The sequence below is a fragment of the Vanacampus margaritifer genome, chromosome 1 (genome assembly GCF_051991255.1).
Source record: "Vanacampus margaritifer isolate UIUO_Vmar chromosome 1, RoL_Vmar_1.0, whole genome shotgun sequence".
In the NCBI taxonomy this organism is placed as follows: Eukaryota; Metazoa; Chordata; class Actinopteri; order Syngnathiformes; family Syngnathidae; genus Vanacampus; species Vanacampus margaritifer.
This window is the reverse complement of record NC_135432.1, coordinates 45,929,708-45,951,615: the sequence shown is the minus strand read 5'-3', so window position 1 is coordinate 45,951,615 and position 21,908 is coordinate 45,929,708. Positions and strand designations below refer to the sequence as shown.

The following is a 21,908-nucleotide window of genomic DNA, read 5'->3' as shown; positions in this document are numbered from 1 at the left end:
TTAGTTACTCAGCAAAGTTACTATTAGGGATGCACCGAAATGGAAATGGTTGGCCAAAACCGAAAAAGAAAAATGCTTGGCCGAAAACCGAAACGCCCACAAAAAAATTATGCCAATTTTTACTATCATTACATTTATTAGAATTAATTAAAATTATAATATTATTATAAAATATTTATTTAGCACTGGGTTTTTAAACAAGCACACTATAAATTTAAATGTGCCCACACCGCAGACATGTTGGCTAATGGTACATTAAACATCAAACAAGGGTTAAGCATTTTCTGGTGGTGCAATAGTCAATGTAGTTGCCACAGGCAGGGACGGATGCGTGCGGCGGGACAAGGTGCGGCACACTTAAAATCGGCACATTCACATATTCACCAACGTTTAAAAATAAATAAAAACATTTGTTCGCACCAGCTAATCGGCTTTGGGAACGGACTGCAAAGTCACACACAGCGTCCTGTACAGGTCTGTCGCCACCCGGAGATAGCGGTTAGTGTTTCTGTGTTTAAAACTGTTGATAGAAATAGTACTAGCATCAGCTATTTAGCACGGCACCGGAATGACTGTTAAAAAGTGGAAGCGTTCGAGGGGCTCTTATGAGGAAAAAAAAAAAAGGGAATGCGCTCCGGGAGAAAGAGTGGCTCACCTGTACTACAGTACACGCCAGTTCTGTCTTTTTCGACCCACTTAAATGTTGTACACCAAGCGACGCCCCTCTCCTCCTGTGTGCGCAATGACCCCCAGGAGCTGTTGCGACCGACCGGTGAAGCCAGCGAGAAGAAAAGGCGGACACTCACCCGCGCATTCGCTGTTTAATTCAAACAGACGCTTGCTTGCAGCGTTTTTTTTTGCTTGCGTCACCGCAATCTATTTCAGACTTATTCTTTCGGCTTTAATTTAAATTGCCAAACATGCCAAAAATAGCAATTTTTCGGTCAAACATTTTCGGTGGCTGAATATTCGGTGCGTCACTAGTAACTATAATATTTTTCTGTTGTCTGTGTCGCTGACATTGACATGTATGTCTGTGTCAGCTGATATGTTTGTTTGTTTGTTCTGAGAAAAATAAAGTGTGTTCATTAAAACAACCAACAACAACATACATGTGTCTCTGTACTACGGTAAGGAATTTACTGGATGAGGGAAAAAAAAGTCACAACTGATTTGCATTTCCTGCCTAACAGCCAATTGAGTGAATAGAGCAATTGTCAACAACACATTTGCATAAAAATCAAAATGACGCAAAATTCTCTTAATATTTAACAATTTTACTCACTGCTTTTTACTTTAAGTTTGTTCCTGCCTGATCCATGATTGCGTTGAGCAAGATTGTGTATACTAGGCATTTCACTGAATGAAACCATAACAGTGGACTGCACAACAAACTATGACCTCCCAGCTGTGCTATTGACTTGTCTGGTGGAATGGCAATGATTTAGAGAATCAGAACATTTTCTAAAAAGTAATCCAAAAGAAGGTCACTGCTTTCACGCTTGCTATTGTATCGCAATGTGGCAGAATGCAGTTGATGATATTGCGGCATTTGTTGCAAATTGTGACCAAAAGCAGTACTATCTTTCTGCATTAATTTGGCAGTAATGTAATGTAGTTGTGCAGATGGGGAAAGTAATTAATTAGATAAGTCCTTTACTAGAAAATGTATGCAGTTAGTAATGCCATTATACTTTAACGTTGATGATCACGTACTTTTCAACAAAAATCGGCCAATCATGAACGGTGGCCGATCAATCGGGGCACCACTACTTCTAAGTTTAGTAATAAGCTACACTTTTGACAAGTATCGTCACAAAGAGATGATGGGGAGCAATTACCAGATGACAAAAAAGCCTTCCTAATTGCTAAACTAAATTATGATTTACACGCAATCATTTTAAATGTTACCTTGTGACGTATGTTACCTGGGAGGAGTAGCCTATATGGTTAAAAGATGTGATTAAATATTTATAATAGCAGGACTTTTTTTTTTTTTTACAGCTGAGATGTGAGTTTCAATTTTAACTTTTGAGAACTGCACAATAAATTTTCTCACATTAGAGGATTTTTTATTTATTTAGCTTTGCTCACAGAACTCATCCAGAAATACTAAGTTCAAACTAACATTTATATTTGTGTTTATTTGTTATATTGCCATATTTCATTGTTTAATAAAATCCCTTTGCTCCTCATAATTAGAAAGTGGCTCCTGAAATGAAGTCAGTCTAAAGAAAAATAAAACTGTTCATAAAATGTTGTCTGTGCTTCATCATTCACAAGAATAAACAGTCTGCTTAAACTAATACCACACAATTGTGTTTTTTTTTTAAATTGAAAATAACGTTAACATTCACATGACGGGGAGTAAAAAGAATGTGAACCCTTCATTGAGGTAAGGACTTTATATATAAACTTGTATAAAGATGGAAAAAGTTACAGAAGTATCCAGAGTTGGCACTTGATCGTGAAATCTCTTTGCCAATGTGGTTAAACAGTATAAAAATCCCTTAGCAACACTTGAGTGTAGTTAGCCACAACATCACATGTTTATTTTTCACTGCTGACTTGCTAAACAGATATATTGTCACCACAAACATACATAACACTTCAGGAGAGATGTATTTTTGTTCAGGCTGTAGGCAAAGCTGGATGACTAACTGCACCTTGTAGTGGTAGAAATGGGCCAAGTTACTATCTATCAATAATGAAATGTATTTTCCGGTTGTTCTTTCAAGTTACTGTATATTTTAAGTTGATTTTTGGTAGTTTAAAGTTTTAAAAACAATCATGTTTATAAATCGGGATTCCATTGTCAATCACAATAATCTTTATTTTTATTTTTTTTAAATTTCCCCCATAATTGCAGTGCCCTAGTCTCCATCCCATAATAACTCAATATTTTTAATTTTAAGAAAATCCACCAATCGGAGCATGATGGTCATGTGAAGATGGATATGGCACTGGTCGCAGCTGAGCATCTTCTGGAAATTGCAGATGAAAAACTGAAGAGCCACATCCATACTAAGATCAAAGACTTGAAAAGCTGTTGGGAAGAGACGTGTACCTACATCATTCACTGCCACAGGTGCTCTATTCTTGCACAATAGCTCTACACGTATGTTCAAATGTAACTATTGATTATTAAACTACTATGGAAAAAGCCAGATATCAGCAACACCCAGACACGCTTCCGACTTCTCTGGGCCTGAGCACATCTGAGATACTCTTGCAAAGTGGAAAAATGTGATGTGGTTTGATGAGTCCACATTTGAAACATTTATTGTGGGAATGCTGGAAGGATTCTTACTTATCATAGCATTTTATTCTCTTCACTTTGTTGTCATGTAATAACTCCCACATGATACATCCGATTTATACTTGCTCCAAAAATTCACGCCATTTTGGGAATATATCGTCCGATTCCACATTATTTACAGTATTGGAAAAAAAAAATTATTTTATTTTTTATTTTATTTTATGGAGAGCTCAGTATTGTCGAGATTACTGTTTCTAGTCTAGATGTGAAAGCCTTAGTGATAATTTTAATATCAGTGTTAATTAGTGAAATCGGACGGTAACTTGATGGAAGGGTGGGGTCTTTTTCTGGCTTTAATAAAAGTTTAATTGCTGCTGTATTCATGTGTGGGCGTATGTAACCATTAGTTTTGATTTCTGTTACTACTCTTAAGAATAGTGGAGCAAGCATTAACCAGAAGTGCTTAAAAAATATAGCCGGATAACCATCCGGGCCAGGTGCTTTGCCATTAGGCATACTATCTAGAGCACTGTACAACTCGTTTATAGTAAGTGGCGCATCTAACATGTCTTTATATTGAGTAGTTAACTGAGGTATATTTAAGCTACTGAGGAATGCCTCAATATGCTCAGGGTTAGGCTTGTTAGTTTCTGAGTATAGGTTGCGATAATAGTTATAAAAAATTTGATTAATTTCTTCTGGTGATTGTGTGCATTCACCAGTTGTCCCTTTAATAGCCGTTATAAGAGATTTTTCCCGATTGCGTTGAAGTTGGTTTGCAAGAAATTTACCTGATTTGTTATTATATTCAAAGTTGTATCTCAATTGTTGTATTATAAATTCTGTCTTTTTAGTTAGCATATCGTCTAATTGTATTTTGTAAGTCAGTCCATATTTGGTTATTTGGGTTTATTGCGTACTCATCCATCAGTTGTTTAATTTTATCTTCCAAGTCTTTTTCTAATTTTTGCTCCTGTTTCTTTTTATAAAATGAATATGATATAATTTTACCTCTAATTACTGCTTTCCCAGCTTCTCAGAGAAGAGATGGGGATAGGTCTGGAGAATCATTTATTTCCAAAAAGTCTGCCCACTCTTTTCTTATAATTTTATCAAACTCTGCGTCGTTTAGCAGTGAGATGTTAAAACGCCATGTCGGTGGTGGTTTAAAGGTATAATCAACTTGTAGGGAAAGGGAGACTGGTGCATGGTCGCTAATAATAATAGGATGTATTTTTGTAACAGTTTTATCAGCAATAGAGTTATTTGTAAGAAAATAAAGGATTCTTGAAAAAGACCTGTGCACAGCGGAAAAGAAGATAAATTCCTTCTTATTTGGGTTTTTAAGTGTCCAGCTGTCGACGAGGCCAAAATCATCCATATATTCCCCTATTACTTTAGTAGATTGTAATCGCCTTATACATGTTGTATTATTAGAACGGTCAATTAATGGATTTAAGACTGTGTTAAAATAACCGGATCATCATTATTAGGGGCATATAAATTACCAAGTGTATATATTTTATTAAATATAGTCACCTGAATAATAATGTATCGGCCCTCTGGGTCTGTTATTGTATTATTTAGAATAAAGAATAAATTCTTATGTATGAGTATACAGACTCCTCTTTGTCTACTGTTATAAGGGGCAGAGTACGCTTGGCTAAAATTCTTATCAATAAGTAATTTTTCTTCAGATTTTTGTAGGTGGGTTTCTTGTACGAGGCAAATATTTGCTTTTAATTTTAAGAGATGGTCTAAAGTTTTTATTCTTTTTGCTTGTGAGCGAGCGCCACAAACATACCAGGAAACCAGAACTAATTTATGCATACAAACAATATAGACTCAGTCCTGTGTATATATCTGCATATGCCATTTGTCAATATTGGCATGTTATAGGATAGAATCAAAGTGGTTAGGTGATTTATGTAATTTGTGTAAAATATGAGGTGACGTGTAAGTAAATATAACAGTGAAAAAAACGGGTAGGGAGGTGAAAGTGAAGGAAGTTAGCGGGGGATTAAACATAAAAATACACCAGTAACTGGTAACCTAAGCGAGATTTTTTGTTTAAATATACTTTAGATATAGTTATGTATTAATAATATATTTATAATATAGCCTAAACATAATGAGTATTCATATTTTAGGTTTTATAACCACATATACAGTATATGTATACATCTAATAATCAAACAAAGTTTAGTTCCACCAATGCCATTTAGAACAGCCAGGGAGTGGAGTTGGGGTTTCGGAATAGTTGGCCATCGATGTAAAGCTTATCGATGACCATCGTAGTCCATTTACCCTCCTGCCTATTTTGTTTCATTATAGGAAACAGTACCTTTCACCGCTCATTAATCTCTCTCGGGAATTGGTCATTCATTCCAAATGAGGTCCCTTTAAGCTCCCGTCCTTTACTTTTAACGAATTCTTTCTGTTTAAAATGCTCAAACTTGGCGATAATAGGGCGGGGTCTGTTGCCCCTACGGGCTCCAAGCCGATGTACCCGGTGAAAAGAGATGTTATTTACCGACTCCTGAGGAATTTTTAACGACGTCGTCGTCATAATTTTTAATCTCAACCTCTGGATTGTCAGAGGTATTCTCGGATACACCTGAGAATATTAAATTCTCCCGCATGCTACGGGTTTGAACATCCAGAACAGTTTATTTTAGTGTTTTATTCTCCTTTTTAACGGTTTCCATCTCGGCTGAAACAGCCACGAGTGAAGAGCGTAACTCGGCATTATCCCGTTGGAGGTCACTTACCTGTTGGCTGACGAATTCCAAGCTTACCCTTAATTCTTTGACGTCCTCGCTGATTAGGGAGAGGACATCTAATTTTTTATTTATGGACTCCAGCATACTGACCGAAACGTCCGTAGTGGCTAGGTTGTTCGTGTCCGTCGCTGAATCATTTTTCCTCTTTTTCGAAGGTTTTCTCGACAGAAGGATTCTCCATCGCGCAGCTGTAAAAATATCCGTCGATGAAGCGTTCAAGGTCCTCCACGCTGGGTGGTATTCCAAATCTGTCGGATGAAAAAGAGAAGAAAAAAAAGAAAGACAAGATATATGATGGTTAAATTCGGATAAGTTTAGTATAATTGAGCTAGTTCTATCTTAGCAGCAGGGCGCCGCCATGTTGGGGTTTCCCGGTCTCGCTGTAGGTCTCCCGATAGTCACAGCATCTCGCGCAAGCGTCCAAGCTTCAGAATCCCTCCAAGCTTCCTAGCCTCTGGGCCTGAGCACATCTGAGATGGACTCTTGCAAAGTGGAAAAATGTGAAGTGGTTTGATGAGTCCACATTTGAAACATTTATTGTGGGAATGCTGGAAGGATTCTTACTTATCATAGCATTTTCTTCTCTTCACTTTGTTGTCATGCAATAACTCCCACATGATACATCCGATTTATACTTGCTCCAAAAATTCACGCCATTTTGGGAATATATCGTCCGATTCCACATTATTTACAGTATTGGAACAATTTAATGTTAAATGTCAACTTTTCCCCGATCATTTTCAATGGGACTGACATCAAAGTCTCACTTTTCACGCCTACTTCCATACATACAACTTCTCATCATTACCAGCGTTCTGATACTGCTCAGTGGCGCATTTAGTAAAGTGCATTGTGCAGTAACCAGGCGGTCGTGGGTTTGAATCCCACCTCCAACTGTACATTGCAAATTGGCCATTATGCTAATGCCATGAATACCAACTGACTATCACATCAGGAAATGCATTATAATTTCTCTGAAATTATTAAATGCATGTTGGCTTTCAGCATCAGATGACACGTTTTAAAATAAACACACCATTAGCCATGAATTTGAACAAATCAAGTAAGCTCAGTGCTTAGAGCAATTGCCTCCCACCATGGAGAGCCTGGGTTCAAACCCCGCTTGGACCACATTTTAGCATATTTGATACCAACTGACTGAATGAAATGCATGATAGCCAGCCAATGCTGAGCTAATGAAGTGTTGCCTCGGTGAAGCTTGATCCGACGCGCTAGGCAGCTAATGTTTACCTGTTCTTCTACCTTCTGTGTCTCATCAAAGAGTCCAAAGTCTGATTAAGATACAACTTGCTAATTTATTATGCAGTGAAACTTCGTGACATCAAAAAGAAAAAGGGTACAAAATCCATAAAACATGGGCGCAAGCATATACAGTACACAAGAATTATGGCAAAGCGGTCAAAAATTGGATGCCCTTCTGGGCCAACAGCTGTCTGCTTCCTGTTTCCTGCTTATTCAGTTTTGGTGACATGGGTAACACAATCAAGCAATCACATCAACTCATTGACATATTTGGCTCCTATACACCTCCCCCTAATTGGCATGATACACAAACATGGCAATTCATAAATTACACAAAGGAGACAAAAACTGAATTAGACAAATCATAATAATTAAACCCCATATACCAGACACACTTTGGAAATTGGTCTTTCAATCGTATTAAACGATTTAAGTTTCACAGATCTCACTAAAGCATCTAAAGCATTAACTTCCAAAACTCTTCCCAGAGGCCAGGAACGTTGTGGCGCAGATGGATCCATAATGGCCATGATATCGCCAACAGTCAAATTCCTTTTCTTGTCATTCCATTTTTGTCTTTGTTGAAGCAATGGTAAATATTTATGGAACCATCTCTTCCAAAAAAAATCGGCAAGTTATTGTACTTGCTTCCACCTCCTCCTCACTGACACCAGGCGGCAATTATGGTTTTCCTCTTAGCAGGGCAAGGTTGTTCGCCGCGAGTGGCTCCAAATCATTTGGGTCATCTGACGGTTTGGTGATTGGTGTGTCATTTAAAATAGCTTCAGCCTCACACAAAACTGTATTTAGTCCATCATCATCCAGAGTCTGCTGACGTAAAACTGAGCTGAGGACCCTTCTCACCATGTGAATCATCCTTTCCCAAACGCCACCAAAATTGGAGGCTGCAGGTGGGTTAAAAGTCCAATTAACTCCTACCTGCACTAGATGCCTAGTTATTACTTCCTGGTCCAATTTGGTGAGGGCATTTTTAAGCTCTCGCTACACTCCCACAAAATTTGATTTTACAAATCCAAAGTCTGCAGGTTTAATGCACTGGTCCACACTGAAAGACGTCAGCTGGCACAGCTCCTCCAACCACCTTCTCCAATGCTTTACAATGTCTTGTGGACCACCTAACCACTTTGAAACCACCCTAAACATGCCAATATTAACAAATAGCCTATACAGATATATACACAGGACTGAGTCTGTATTGTTTGTATGCATAAATAAGTTCTGGTTTCCTGGAATGTTTGTGGCGCTCGCTCAGAAGCAGAACACATTTTTTTTTAGACCATCTCTTAAAATTAAAAGCGGATATTTGTCTCCTTCAAGAAACCCACCTACAAAAATCTGAAGAAAAATTACTTATTGATAAGAATTTTAGTCAAGTGTACTCTGCCCCTTATAACAGTAGACAAAGAGGAGTCTGTATACTCATACATAAGAATTTATTATTTACTCTAAATAATACAGTAACAGACCCAGAGGGCCGATAAATTATTATTCAGGTGACTATATTTAATAAAATATATACATTTGGTAATTTATATGTCCCTAATAATGATGATCTGGCTTTTTTCCATGAATTTTTCTCTCAGCTGTTTGAGTTAGTAGCGAACTCTACTATTATTATTGGAGGAGACTTTAACACAGTCTTAAATCCATTAATAGATCGTTCCAATAATACAACACTTATAAGGCAATTACAATCTACTAAAGTAATAGGGGAATATATGGATGATTTTGGCCTCGTTGACAGCTGGAGACTTAAAAACCCATCTGAGAAGCAATTAACCTTCTTTTCCGCTGTGCACCGGTCTTTTTCAAGAATTGATTTTTTTTTTCTTACAAATAATTCTATTTTCTGATATAATTGTTACAAAAATACATCCTATTATTATTAGCGACCATCCACCACTCTCCCTTACCCTACAAGTTGATTATACCTTTAAACCACCCCCGACATGGCGTTCTAACATCTCACTGCTAAATGACGCAGAGTTTAACAAAATTATAAAAAAGGGAGTGGGCAGACTTTTTGGAAATAAATGACTCTCCAGACTTATCTCCATCTCTTCTCTAGGAAGCTGGGAAAGCGGTAATGAGAGGTAAAATTATATCATATTCATCTTATAAAAAGAAACAGGATCAAAAATTTTAAAAAGACTTGGAAGATAAAAATAAACAACTGACGGATGAGAACGCAGTAAACCCAAATAACCAAATATGGACTGACTTACAAAATACAGTTAGACCATATGTTATCTAAAAAGACTGAGTTTATCATACAACAATTGAGATACAACAACTTTGAATGTAATAATTCAGGTAAATTTCTTGCAAACCAACTTCAACGCAATCGGGAAGAATCTCTTATAACGGCTACTAAAGGGACAACTGGTGAATGCACACAATCACCAGAAGAAATTACATTCATTCAAATCACATTTTTTATAACTATTATCGCAACCTATTCTCAGAAACTAACAAGCCTAACCCTGAGCATATTGAGGCATTTCTCAGTATCTTAAACATACCTCAGTTAACTACTGAATATAAAGATATGTTAGATGCGCCACTTACTATAAACGAGCTGTACAGTGCTCTAGATAGTATGCCTAATGGCAGAGCACCTGGCCCGGATAGATATCCGGCTATATTTTTTAAGCACTTTTGGTTAATGCTTGCTCCACTATTCTTAAGAGTAGTCACATAAATTAAAACTAATGTTTACATACGCCCACACTTGAATACAGCAGCAATTAAACTTTTATTAAAGCCAGATAAAGACCCCACACTTCCATCAATTTACCGTCCGATTTCACTAAATAAAATCGATATTAAAATAATCGCTAAGGCTTTCGCATCTAGACTAGAAACAGTAATCTCGACAATCATTCATAGCAACCAAACAGGCTTTATTAAAGGTCGTCACTCTACTAAAAATATTAGGAGGCCCTTTAACCTTATTAGCATGTCACAGCGGCATGATAAAAAGGCATTTATTATATTGTTGGATGCAGAAAAAGCTTTCGACAAAGTTAACTGGTCCTTCCGCTTTGCTGTTTTAAATAAATTCAGTTTTGGGAAGTCATTTATTCCCTGGGTGTTGAAAGAGGCTAATTATTTGTCCTCTTTTGCATGTTCCAAAAACTTGAAGACAGATTGCAAGGATGATTTATTAAACAGAGAATTCTCCGGTCACGGCAACAATTTACATCACGTAAAAGGTGGAATTTAAAAAGTGCCCATGGGCCCCCTCTTTTGCGGAATCCAGCTTTTAAAGAATCCAAATCAGTAGGAGAACACCTATTTCTCCTCCCATCATGAATAAGTAAATATGTTATATAACAGAGTTGCAGCTGTGTTGATCTCTAGACAAAATATACTCTCAGGGCACTTTTCCCAAAACAAAATCTAGAGTGGCCGTGAGTGATGATGCGAACAGAGTCAGTGGTGTGTGTGTGGGTGTGTGTGTGCTATTTCGAAGCAGAATATGTTCTCACGAACAGAATGTGTTTTCGCACAGAACACAGAGAAGGCATTTTTTAGACCAAACAATGTGTACCAGCTTAGGTTAAGGTCAAATTATACTGAGTTCAACACTATTTTACCTACTTCACATCTATAAAACATTTCAACATGGTTAATATATGAAATAAAGAATTAAAAATGTTAATGTCTAACACAGGGATGTGATTTTTCCGCTAATTCGCGGAATTCCGCTTTTTTTTATCTCCCCCCCAAAAAAAAAAAAAAAATATATATATATATATATTTTTTTTAGTAGTTCATTGTGTATGCACATGACTCCGACAGATAACATCTTCTGCTATAACAAAGACATTTGTGGTATGCTCTAATATGAGTTACTTTTCATTTGGTCATGATACAATTATTTGTTCATGAAATTTGAACTCTTCAACATTATTTATGTGTTTTACCTTATAATCACATTAGTTAGATATGATGATATTCTCAGTGATAGTTTTTAAAAGCAAAGACAGTCCAATGTTTTTGAATATGACTGATTTTGAGTTGACTAAAACTGCCATTTTATATGGGATAGTTCAATATGCATTGAAAATTTATGCTGTTGTTTTGTCTATTTCTTTGTCATGTGAGTGCATTGAAAGTACTTAAAAACACGGAAAACCCATGAGCTCCGGGGGGCTTCGCCCCCCCGGGCTTCGCCCCCCGTGTCCCCCCACCAGGGCACTGCCCTGGACCTAGCTGGGTGCCAGCGGCCCCCAGACCCCCGGCTAAATTTTCAGATAATTTCACTTTGGTCAAATCACATCCCTGCTAACAGTGTCAGTATTATATGATTCTCCTAAAGCTACAGTTACTACTAATGGGATTATATCTCAGAGTTTTACTCTACAGAGAGGCACAAGACAGGGATGCCCACTGTCCCCTTTATTATTTGCAATATTCATTGAGCCGCTTGCATTAGCTATACGCCAGGAAAGAAGGATTCAAGGAATTCACTCTGTGGTAGCAGAATACAAAATTTATCTATATGCCGATGATATTTTACTTGATTTAGAAAAGCCTGCTATTTCGTTAGGGGAAGTATTTAACTTAATAACTAAATTCTCACATTTATCAGATTATGCTATTAACTGGACAAAATCAACACTACTACCTATTACAGAAAATTCATGGAACCCTGCAAGCCAGGACCCACACTACTCATTTCCTATAGGTAATTTAAAATACTTAGGCATAAAAATCTCACCTGAATTAACTGATTTAATTCATTTAAACTTTACTCCACTTCTGGATAGCATTTATAGTGACTTGGAGCGCTGGAATAATCTTCCCATTTTTCTAGTAGAACGAATAGCAGGAAGGCACTAGAAATTACAAAAGCCCAAGTGGAGCCCTGCAGGCTCTCTCCCCTATGGCATAACCCCGACTTTCAACTTAACCAATAGTTTTATTTAGGTGTGTGGGAGCAGAAAGGAATTACACATCTCCACCATCATTTCTCAGATAATATGTTTATATCATATACATCCTTGCTCCAAAAATACAAAATAAAAAAACGGAAATTTTAGTTAAAAGTATGATAAAGAAACAAATTCTAACACTTCGGGGGTACGCTCCAACCACCTGTTTTAGCTAAAGATATTACCAAGCTTTCTCAGATAACAACAAAAAAACTATCAAAAATATATAAGTTACTTTCGTATACTGATAAAATGTCTTTACCCATCTCAAAATGGGTGACAGCCTTGTCTATAGCTCCGGAATCTGACTTTTGGATTCAAGTTTGTGAAAACGTATTTAAAATGACGAAACACACAAATTTACAATTTATCCAATATAAAATTATTCATAGAACATATATTACTCAATATATGATGAAGAAAATGGGACTCTCAGACTCCGACATTTGTCTCCAGTGTTTACAAAACACTACAGACACTTATTTTCATGCTTTATGGTTATGCACTCCGGTTATGTATTTCTGGACTAAAGTCTTAGAAAAGCTTTCCGCTATCTTAGACTGTAGGATACCTTTATCTCCAAACTTGTGTTTGCTTGGTGACCTAACAACAACTGACTTACCACGTAAACTATCGCGAAAATATGAATATAAGCAATGTGTGCGGGAAATCCTCTCACACAGTCAGTCAGATTTTAGACCTTGGTCCACACACAAGGCGCACCTCACTATTAGGCGCACCATCGATTTATTAATCAAATTTAAGAATTTTAAGTGCGCCTTATGATTGTGAAAATACGGTATATAATGAAACATCATTATTGGGTTCATATCAGAAGGGAACCAACACATATAGAAAAGCATTTCAGTCAATTGATCGAGAATGAAAGTGTAATGAAAAAACAAGTGTCTTTGATGTATAAGAATGGCAATTTTTATGAGAATCTATTTTTTTTTTGTAATTTGGTACCAGTGTTGTCACACACACATGAATACAGCAGCAATTAAACTTTTATTAAAGCCAGAAAAAGACCCCACCCTTCCATCAAGTTACCGTCCGATTTCACTAATTAATACTGATATTAAAATTATCACTAAGGCTTTCACATCTAGACTAGAAACAGTAATCTCGACAATTATTCATAGCGACCAAACAGGCTTTATTAAAGATCGTCACTCTACTAATAATATTAGGAGACTCTTTAACCTTATTAGCATGTCACAGCGGCATGATAAAAAGGCAGTTATTATATCATTGGATGCAGAAAAAGCTTTCGACAAAGTTAACTGGTCCTTCCTCTTTGCTGTTTTAAATAAATTTGGCTTTGGGAAATCATTTATCCACTGGGTATCAGTATTATATGATTCTCCCAAAGCTACAGTTACTACTAATGGGATTATATCTCAGAGCTTTACTTTACAGAGAGGCACAAGACAGGGATGCCCACTATCCCCTTTATTATTTGCAATATTTATTGAGCCACTTGCATTAGCCATACGCCAGGAAAGAAGGATTCAAGGAATTCACTCTGGGGTAACAGAACATAAAATTAATCTATATGCTGATGACATCTTACTTTATTTAGAAAAGCCGGCTACTTCGCTAGGGGAAGTATTTAATTTAATAACTAAATTCTCACAGTTATCAGATTATTCTATTAACTGGACAAAATCAACACTTCTACCTATTACAGAAAATTCATGGAACCCTGCAAGCCAGGACCCACACTACTCATTTCCTATAGGTAATTTAAAATACTTAGGCATAAAAATCTCACCTAAATTAACTGATTTAATTCATTTAAACTTTTCTCCACTTCTGGATAACATTTATAGTGACTTGGAGCGCTGGAATAATCTTCCTATTTCTCTAATAGGACGAATAGCCACCATTAAAATGAAAGTTTTACCTAAAATAAACTATTTTTTCTCAATGATTCCATTTAAACCTACGGCTAAATGGTTCCAGTTGTTGGAGTCAGCCGTAACAAAATTTTACTGGAATAAAAAAAAAGCAAAGATTAGTCTATCTACTCTTCAGAAAAGCAAATCCAAAGGTGGTCTAGAGGCACCAAATTTTATGTACTACTATATAGCTAACCAGCTACAATATATCGTTCTATGGGCACAACCCAACAGAGACACTAACTGTTGGTTGGAACTAGAACAGAAGGATTGTAATAACCTCAGACTTCGAGATTTACTCTTTATTACAACATCATTTAAGCGCCATAATTGTTTTAAAAACCCAATGATTTCCACCACCGTGACTGCCTGGTGGAAGGCACTAGAATTGACAAAAGCCCAAGTGGAGCCCTGTGGACTTTCTCCCCTATGGCATAACCCCGACTTTCAACTTAACAACCAACCGTTTCATTTAGCTGTGTGGGAGCAGAAAGGAATTACACATCTCCACCATCTCTTCTCAGATAATATGTTTATATCATATACATCCTTGCTCCAAAAATACAATATAGAAAACGGAAATTTTTTACATTATCTACAAGTTAAAAATATGATAAAGAAAAAAATTCCAACACTTCGGGGTACGCTCCAACCGCCTGTTTTAGCTAAAGATATTAACAAGCTTTCTCCGACAACAACAAAAAAACTTTCAAAAATATATAAGTTACTTTCATATACTGATAAAATGTCTTTACCCATCTCGAAATGGGAGACAGACTTGTCTATAGCACCGGAACCTGACTTTTGGATTCAAGTTTGTGAAAACGCATTTAAAATGACAAAACACACAAATTTACAACTTATCCAATATAAAATTATTCACAGAACATACATTACTCAATATATGATGAAGAAAATGGGACTCTCAGACTCCGACATTTGTCTCCAATGCTTACAAAACACTACAGACACTTATGTTCATGCTTTATGGTTATGTACTCCGGTTATGTATTTCTGGACTAAAGTCTTAGAAAAACTTTCCGCTATTTTGGACTGTAGGATACCTTTATCTCCAAACTTGTGTTTGCTAGGTGACCTAACAACAACTGACTTACCACATAAACAATTTCAATCTACACTTGTAGCCCTTACTATCGCTAAAAAAACAATTCTTGTTAACTGGAAAAATAAACAAACTCTGAATATCGACCAATGGTCTAACCTCCTCATAAATCACATTTTAATGTCATTTTACTACAATTCGTAATTTTAACATCATTTATCTTTCAATTTCCTTCATAAGCATTCAGCTTAGCATTCAGCTATTAGCATTCAGCTTCCAGCATTCCCACGCAATTTCTACAGAAATTGCATTTAGTCTAGTTGGAAATTACTTCTGTCGTGTCCTCAGGGCCAAAGACGAAAAGGACCATTCAGATTGTTATCTACGCAAAGTTCAAAAGCCACACACAATATTTAAGACCCCACAGGCTGTTGAGCAACTTAAGGTGTACTTCAAGCAAGAATGGGAAAAAATTCCGCCTACAAAGCTTCAACAATTTGTGTCCTTGGTTCCCAAATGTTTGTTGTCATAAGTAAAGTGATGTAATGCAGTGTTAAACATGCCCCTGTCCAGCTTTTTTTTTGCAATGTGTTGCAGGCATCTAATTCAGAATGAGTCATTATTTGCAAAATAACCAAGTTTATGAATTTGAACATTAAATATCTTGTATTTGTAGTGAATTCCACTCAAAATGATTTTCAAATTATTACATTACTTTCTGTTTTTATTTACTTTTTACACAACTTCCTAATTGCATTGAAATTGAATTTCTAAATCTAATTGCACTGAATTGATTTTGGACTCGTTTCTTACAAATATGATCATTTAAAGGACCCAGTTGGCATAAATTATGACAAAAAATATTTACTGTTTAAAATTTAAGTTTTTAAAGAACCTCTATGCTTATTGTAATTTAAAAAAAATAGCAGAGCACGTATAGACAAACAATCTTTCATACTCAGTCAGACCTATCAGTTAGCTTAAGAAACACATTGAGCGTTTGGATTTGGTAGGAAACCAGCGTACCCAGAAAAAACAATCCTGTAGAAAACATTAACATTCCTCATGCAAATATATAGTATTCTGACGCAGATTTGAACTCAGTTTCTCTGATCTGACAACTGTATGTCCCAATGTGTTGCCATGAAAATGCAGTTGATATACTATATCAAAGACATAATGTATGAAAGATTCATACTGTAAACAAAGTCTGTCATAATACTGTACTCCATTGTCTAACTTTAACATCTTTTTCATATTTTTAAACTTCATTCGCAGTCGGATTGAGTGGGTGTGGCTTCACTGGAGTGAGTATTTGAAGGCCCACCACGAGTTTGAGTTGTGGCTAATGAGGCGACAGCGTGACCTGGAGATTGATGTGGAGTTGCAACTGGGATTGAAGGAAAAGCTGTGGCAAGTGGACCAACAGAGAGTGGTAGTGAGTGATGTCCATGGACAGGCAGCTTTACTGGAGAGGTTGCTGGACGAAGCTGCTGTGCTGCACAACAGAACCCAAGACCCTAGTGTGGAGTCCGAGGCCCAGGAGAAACTGCAACAGGCCTACAATGATATAAGGGACAAGGTTGAGGTAAGATACCTCTTGTGACACTGTTAACTTACAATATATTTTATACTTGTTGAAGTCATTTTTCAAGTTATCAAGTACTGTAGTTAATTATACAGCATTTGATTAACTGCGGTCAAGCCAGCCCCCATGCGAAAAGACAAACTCATGCCAGCTGCCCCTAATTTCTTTCGTACTAGGGTCAATGTGTATCATCCAATTTAGTGCTTAAAAATAAGAAAACTGTATTGTTATTGTATTTTATATCTGTATTGGCAGATACTTAAAAGACTTGGACTCTGACTCAGGTCCGAAAAAGTGTGATCAGGACATCCCTATCAGGGTTTTTCCTGCGTTCAAAATTTCCAGCACTCCAGCTGTGTTGAGTGAACATAGCAGCAACGTATTTTAGCTGCAGTTGCAGCTTTGCACCACTATGGAGGCGCTATATCAACAGAAGTGCGCCGGTAAGACCTGAAGCAACTACCGGAGAAGAAACAGATCACAAAACAACTCTGTTGCACATGCCTATTTTCTGGTTTCAAGGGAGGCACAGGTGCCCTTCAGCCGTCGCCAATATCATACAAATATCGTATATACAGTAAACATAAGTTTACAACAACGCTGAACTATATTTACAATTTAATATATACTAGTGGATGAATTTTTAATGATTATAGTAATAAATAAATAAATCGCGAGCACGCAAACAACTGCCGGGTCACAGCATCCATTTAACTCATCTGCTCCCAAAAACGTATAAATATGTTCTATTTTAAATATTACAATGCTCCCATACAAGTAGTTATAAGTTAAAAATAAAATGCTAGAGCATACAGAAGGGTTTGATGCATGAATGAGGTAATGAGAGCTCCAACCACCTGCAGTCCAGAGCCTCGTCGCTTCCCCAGCCCACGTTCTTGACTCCAGGTTCGGGAATGGTAGCTTTGGTGGCCGCCGAAGGGCTTTGGGGACGCCGGAGTCTGAGGTTGGTTGACTCGGAGAAGCAGCCAAATGAGATTTGAGCTCTCCATTCAGAATGAATAAGTGCTTTTGGTGAGTTTTGCGTGCCGGTAACGAAATCAAGATGGCAATATTTCATCCATTGTGGTCTATATGAAATTGTAAATAAGGTTAAATTTTGTAAAATGCAAAATGTTTGTAGTCTGTATATATGTCACCTGTTCCGGCAAAAGGGTCTCCATGGGAGATTAGTCTTGCGTAAATCGTAAAAATAGATTGTTTGGACAAAATTGTCGATTTTGAGATTTCTACAAAAATACCCTCCTTGAGGACTTTCATTCAATGTTCCCAGCAGCACAAAAGTTACAATTGTAGTAGAAGTTTAGGAAAATACGCAATTATTAGGACAAGGGCATCCTTAGCCAACATGTTTTTTTTTTTAGCCGACTTGTTAGCAACGCGTCTCGGAAACCTGCCTCGAATAACCCTGAGCTCCTCCCCTCGAACGTAGCAACCAATAAAAGTCGAAATGCACCTTAATGTAAACATTCAGCACGAAAGTAAACAGACGCACGGCATTCAACCTGTTGTATAGTAGAAGCGAATGCCGCTTGGCACAACACCGTCATCGGTAAACACCGCGGTGAAGCTATGTAATCCAAATAGAGATGGTCTTCAATTCCGGCATGTCTTTTTTTTAACTAGTCTATTTCTACTTTAATGTAAATAAATGTATGCACTGCGCATTTCACCAGGGAGACAGGAAGAAACTTGACGCAAGTAGCCATTTTTTACCTGCAGCTCCCCAGAGTGACGCGACAGCGAGTGAGATAGGTGTAAAAATTGTGAAATGCCTTGCATGTGATAATGTACACCAATTTATTAATGTATTGTAAATTTACTAAATAATGAAATGTTTTGATCACTCCTCGATGTCGTCACGTCTATGAAAGATGACACACCACTTTGACGCATCCTGAATGAATCGTCTGCCTCGAGTAGCAGAATATCACCATAAATGGGATGAAATTAACTCTTTGACTGCCAAAAACATTGAATGACGTTTAGTAAAATCCTACGGAGGAGCGCCAAAGACGTTAAAAGACGATCACCAAGTTTTTTTTTGTTTTTTTTTGGGAAACGGGTGGAGGAAAGCCTTGGCCAGCTGTGCTGAAAGTATCAAGTAGCTCTAATTAGTATAATGCCTATTTTTGGCCCCTAGATGGCAGCGATGACTCTCTTTGGACAAGATTGGGTAGGCGTCAGTAGAAGATGTGAGGCGGAGGTAGAGTGTTGAGGGGACAATGGCTGAGGAAGCCATAATGGCGACCGGTTGCAAGCAGCTCACGCTTGAGCATTTTTTTCAAAGACGAAAAGCATCGACCAATGCTAAAGAGCACATTGATGACGACGATGATGATGATGGTGACTCCGAGGTTGATGCCGAAGTTGGAAGCGTTGACGCGGCGGCTATGATCACGTCATAAAGCCTCACCGGCTAGCGATGCTAACGCCGGAAAACGCGGAGCACAATCGAGCACTTCTGCTCAGGCGGACGTTCAATCGGACGACGAAGAGTGCCCCGAGTCCAATGCATATTCATCGGAGGAGTGGGTACAGTCTGATCACGGAGAAGACACTGGTTCTGGACTACGACGCCACCATGAAGGGAGCGGATAAGTTGGATCAGAACATCTCTTACCAGCCGGTATAGGAACTGAAAGACATGAGGAAGCCAGACGTAACACCACCGTAACGTCACCGTATCATGATCCTGAGAGTAGACTTGATGGCAACATGGCCAAACACACACTGCAGTAAATACTTGCTATTCCCCGGAAAAAATGGCCGGCAACAAAGTGTACCGTCTGCACGCTAAGGGGCCATCGCAGTGAAACTAATCTGTTGTGCAAATCCTGCTGCGTCAACTTGCAGGCAGGGGAGTGTTACAAAAAGAAAAACTGTATTTGAAACATCCACACAATTGTAAATAGTACCACGGTTGCACACATTTGTAAATAGTTTGCCAAATTGTTACACTGTTGAATGGAAATAAACGTATTTTGCTATCAAAAAACACTTTTTCATTGTTGGTGGTAGTGTTTTACGGAAGTAAAGCACTGTTTAGGTGTTTGTGGCATCATTCATGGAAAAAAAGGTGTCAAATTCCCTAGAATGCATGAAATAATATCGTTTCACAAAAAGCTTGATTTCTCCGTATTTTGTTTCAAAACAGAGCATTTGGGTGAAACTAACCATTTTTTATTGTTGATTACTGAAAAACGGAATAAGGTAGAAACAAACTTTTTGTTCTGATGAAAGATGACAGTCCAATCTTTCATTTGGTAGTATGTGTGTTTCCATAGTCCAAACACAAAATTTTCTGTGGACCTTGAAAGATCAGTCAAAATGCTTAACTCGGCTGGCACCCACGGCATCCCTTTTCTGAAAACGTCTGGCAGTCAAAGAGTTAAAAACAAATATGGTTCAAAATAAAAAAATTAAAGATATAAAATGAACGTGATGGTCCTTCCAAAGCAAGTTTAGGGTGACTTGTAAATCCAGTATGTATCATGTTTTCATTTTCTTTATGTGACCAAATGCATTTGAGACATAACTGCCATAAATTTGTCACATACTGTACTACACCAAATGGCAAATAATGTTTTTTTTATTTATTTATTATCAAAGAAACATTAATTAACAAACCTTGACACAGAGAATATCTTATTCAATCAAGCATTTCACAATAGTATTCACACATTTAAATAGTATTTCACTATTATCCATCTTTTTAGAAATAATCTGCAATTTAGCAGTCATGTACTCCATTGAGTACACTTGTTTCAATCGCAATGTCTATTTCGTTGGTGGAGGGGTTCTCTTCCAATTTGCCGTAATCGTCTTTTGTGCAACCATCAGGAGAATATGCATAATATATTTTTAATGTCCATTTGTTGCATTTTCAGGGCATAATCCCAATATACACAACAGACTCATATGGATATCAATATTCAAAATGTTTACAATCTCCTTCATCACCGCCAAAATACCTGTACAGGACAGTCCCAAAAGATATGGGAGTGATCACCTATAGCTCCACAATTTCTCCAACACAATGAGGAATTTGGGTCTTGAAGTAAGATGAATACTTACTTTTCCCGTGTTTATGATGTTGATTATCAAAACATACAATGAGATCAGTGAATTCAGGCATTTCCTAAGGATTTTATTCACAAATTTGTGGACAGTGAGAATATGCAGCCACCCGCGCCATTTTTGATTCTCAACTGTGACGCCCAACCCTCTGCTCCTCCCTCATATTCTTTGTCCTTGCAAAAAACCCTCCCAGTTAGTCACATGGTACACAGAAAATCAGATAAGAGAGTTGAGTTGTTTTTCAGAAGAGACAGGGAGACTGGGGAGCCGTAGTATAAACAAAGGGGTCTAATTAACACATTCGCTTGCCCCCACCACATGTTCTCAGGAGAGCACAAAGCGAAAACCACCCTCCTCACATCATTTGAATTCTCACACAAAACTATACTGAGTAAATCAAAGCAATTTTGTCCTATTCTAAATAGTTATAACTAAATCAAAACAGTTATAATTAAATTGAAACAGAAGATTCACTTCAGTCTCTACCAAATATTGAAATTACCAAGGGGGTTCTAAAAAATATATAATTTTCACTTTCCATTAAAATATTTCCATAGATTGTTAGTGGTACCTGAGTGGTAATTCAATCACATCTCTTGGTGGTGATGTGAACTGAGTCTGCAATTGAGAGAGGGATTTCAGTTAATTCCCATCAAATAATTGATCAATCGTTCTCACCCTATTGCATTCCCATTGCTTGAATCCACTGTCCCATACTGACGGCATGAAGTCAATGTTGGGGCAGATAACACAAGTTTTACTTCTATCTGTCCCCTTTCATTTCTTTTTCTTTTAACTCTTTCACTGCCAGACGTTTTCAGAAACAGGATGTCCCCAGTGCCAGCCGATTTAAGCATTTTGACTGATCTTTCAAGGTCCACAGAAAATGTTGTGTTTGGACTATGGAAACACACATACTACCAAATGAAAGATTGGACACTCATCTTTCATCAGAAAAAAAAGTTTGTTTCTACCTTATTCCGTTCTTC

The 21,908-nt window shown here is 37.4% G+C and overlaps 1 protein-coding gene across 8 annotated transcripts in view; it reads left to right on the top strand.

Moving 5' to 3' along the window:
* The window catches only part of syne3 (spectrin repeat containing, nuclear envelope family member 3), a 148,674-nt gene that overhangs the window by 32,496 nt on the left and 94,270 nt on the right, over positions 1-21,908 (top strand). For 7 of the 8 annotated variants that reach the window (XM_077575292.1, XM_077576959.1, XM_077576130.1 and 4 more), the window contains exons 3-4: positions 2,916-3,088; positions 16,512-16,821. In XM_077575292.1, the coding sequence (XP_077431418.1) occupies positions 2,916-3,088; positions 16,512-16,821 (483 nt within the window). The remainder of the gene's footprint in view (positions 1-2,915; positions 3,089-16,511; positions 16,822-21,908) is intronic. The other variant, XM_077577705.1, reaches the window with a different exon arrangement.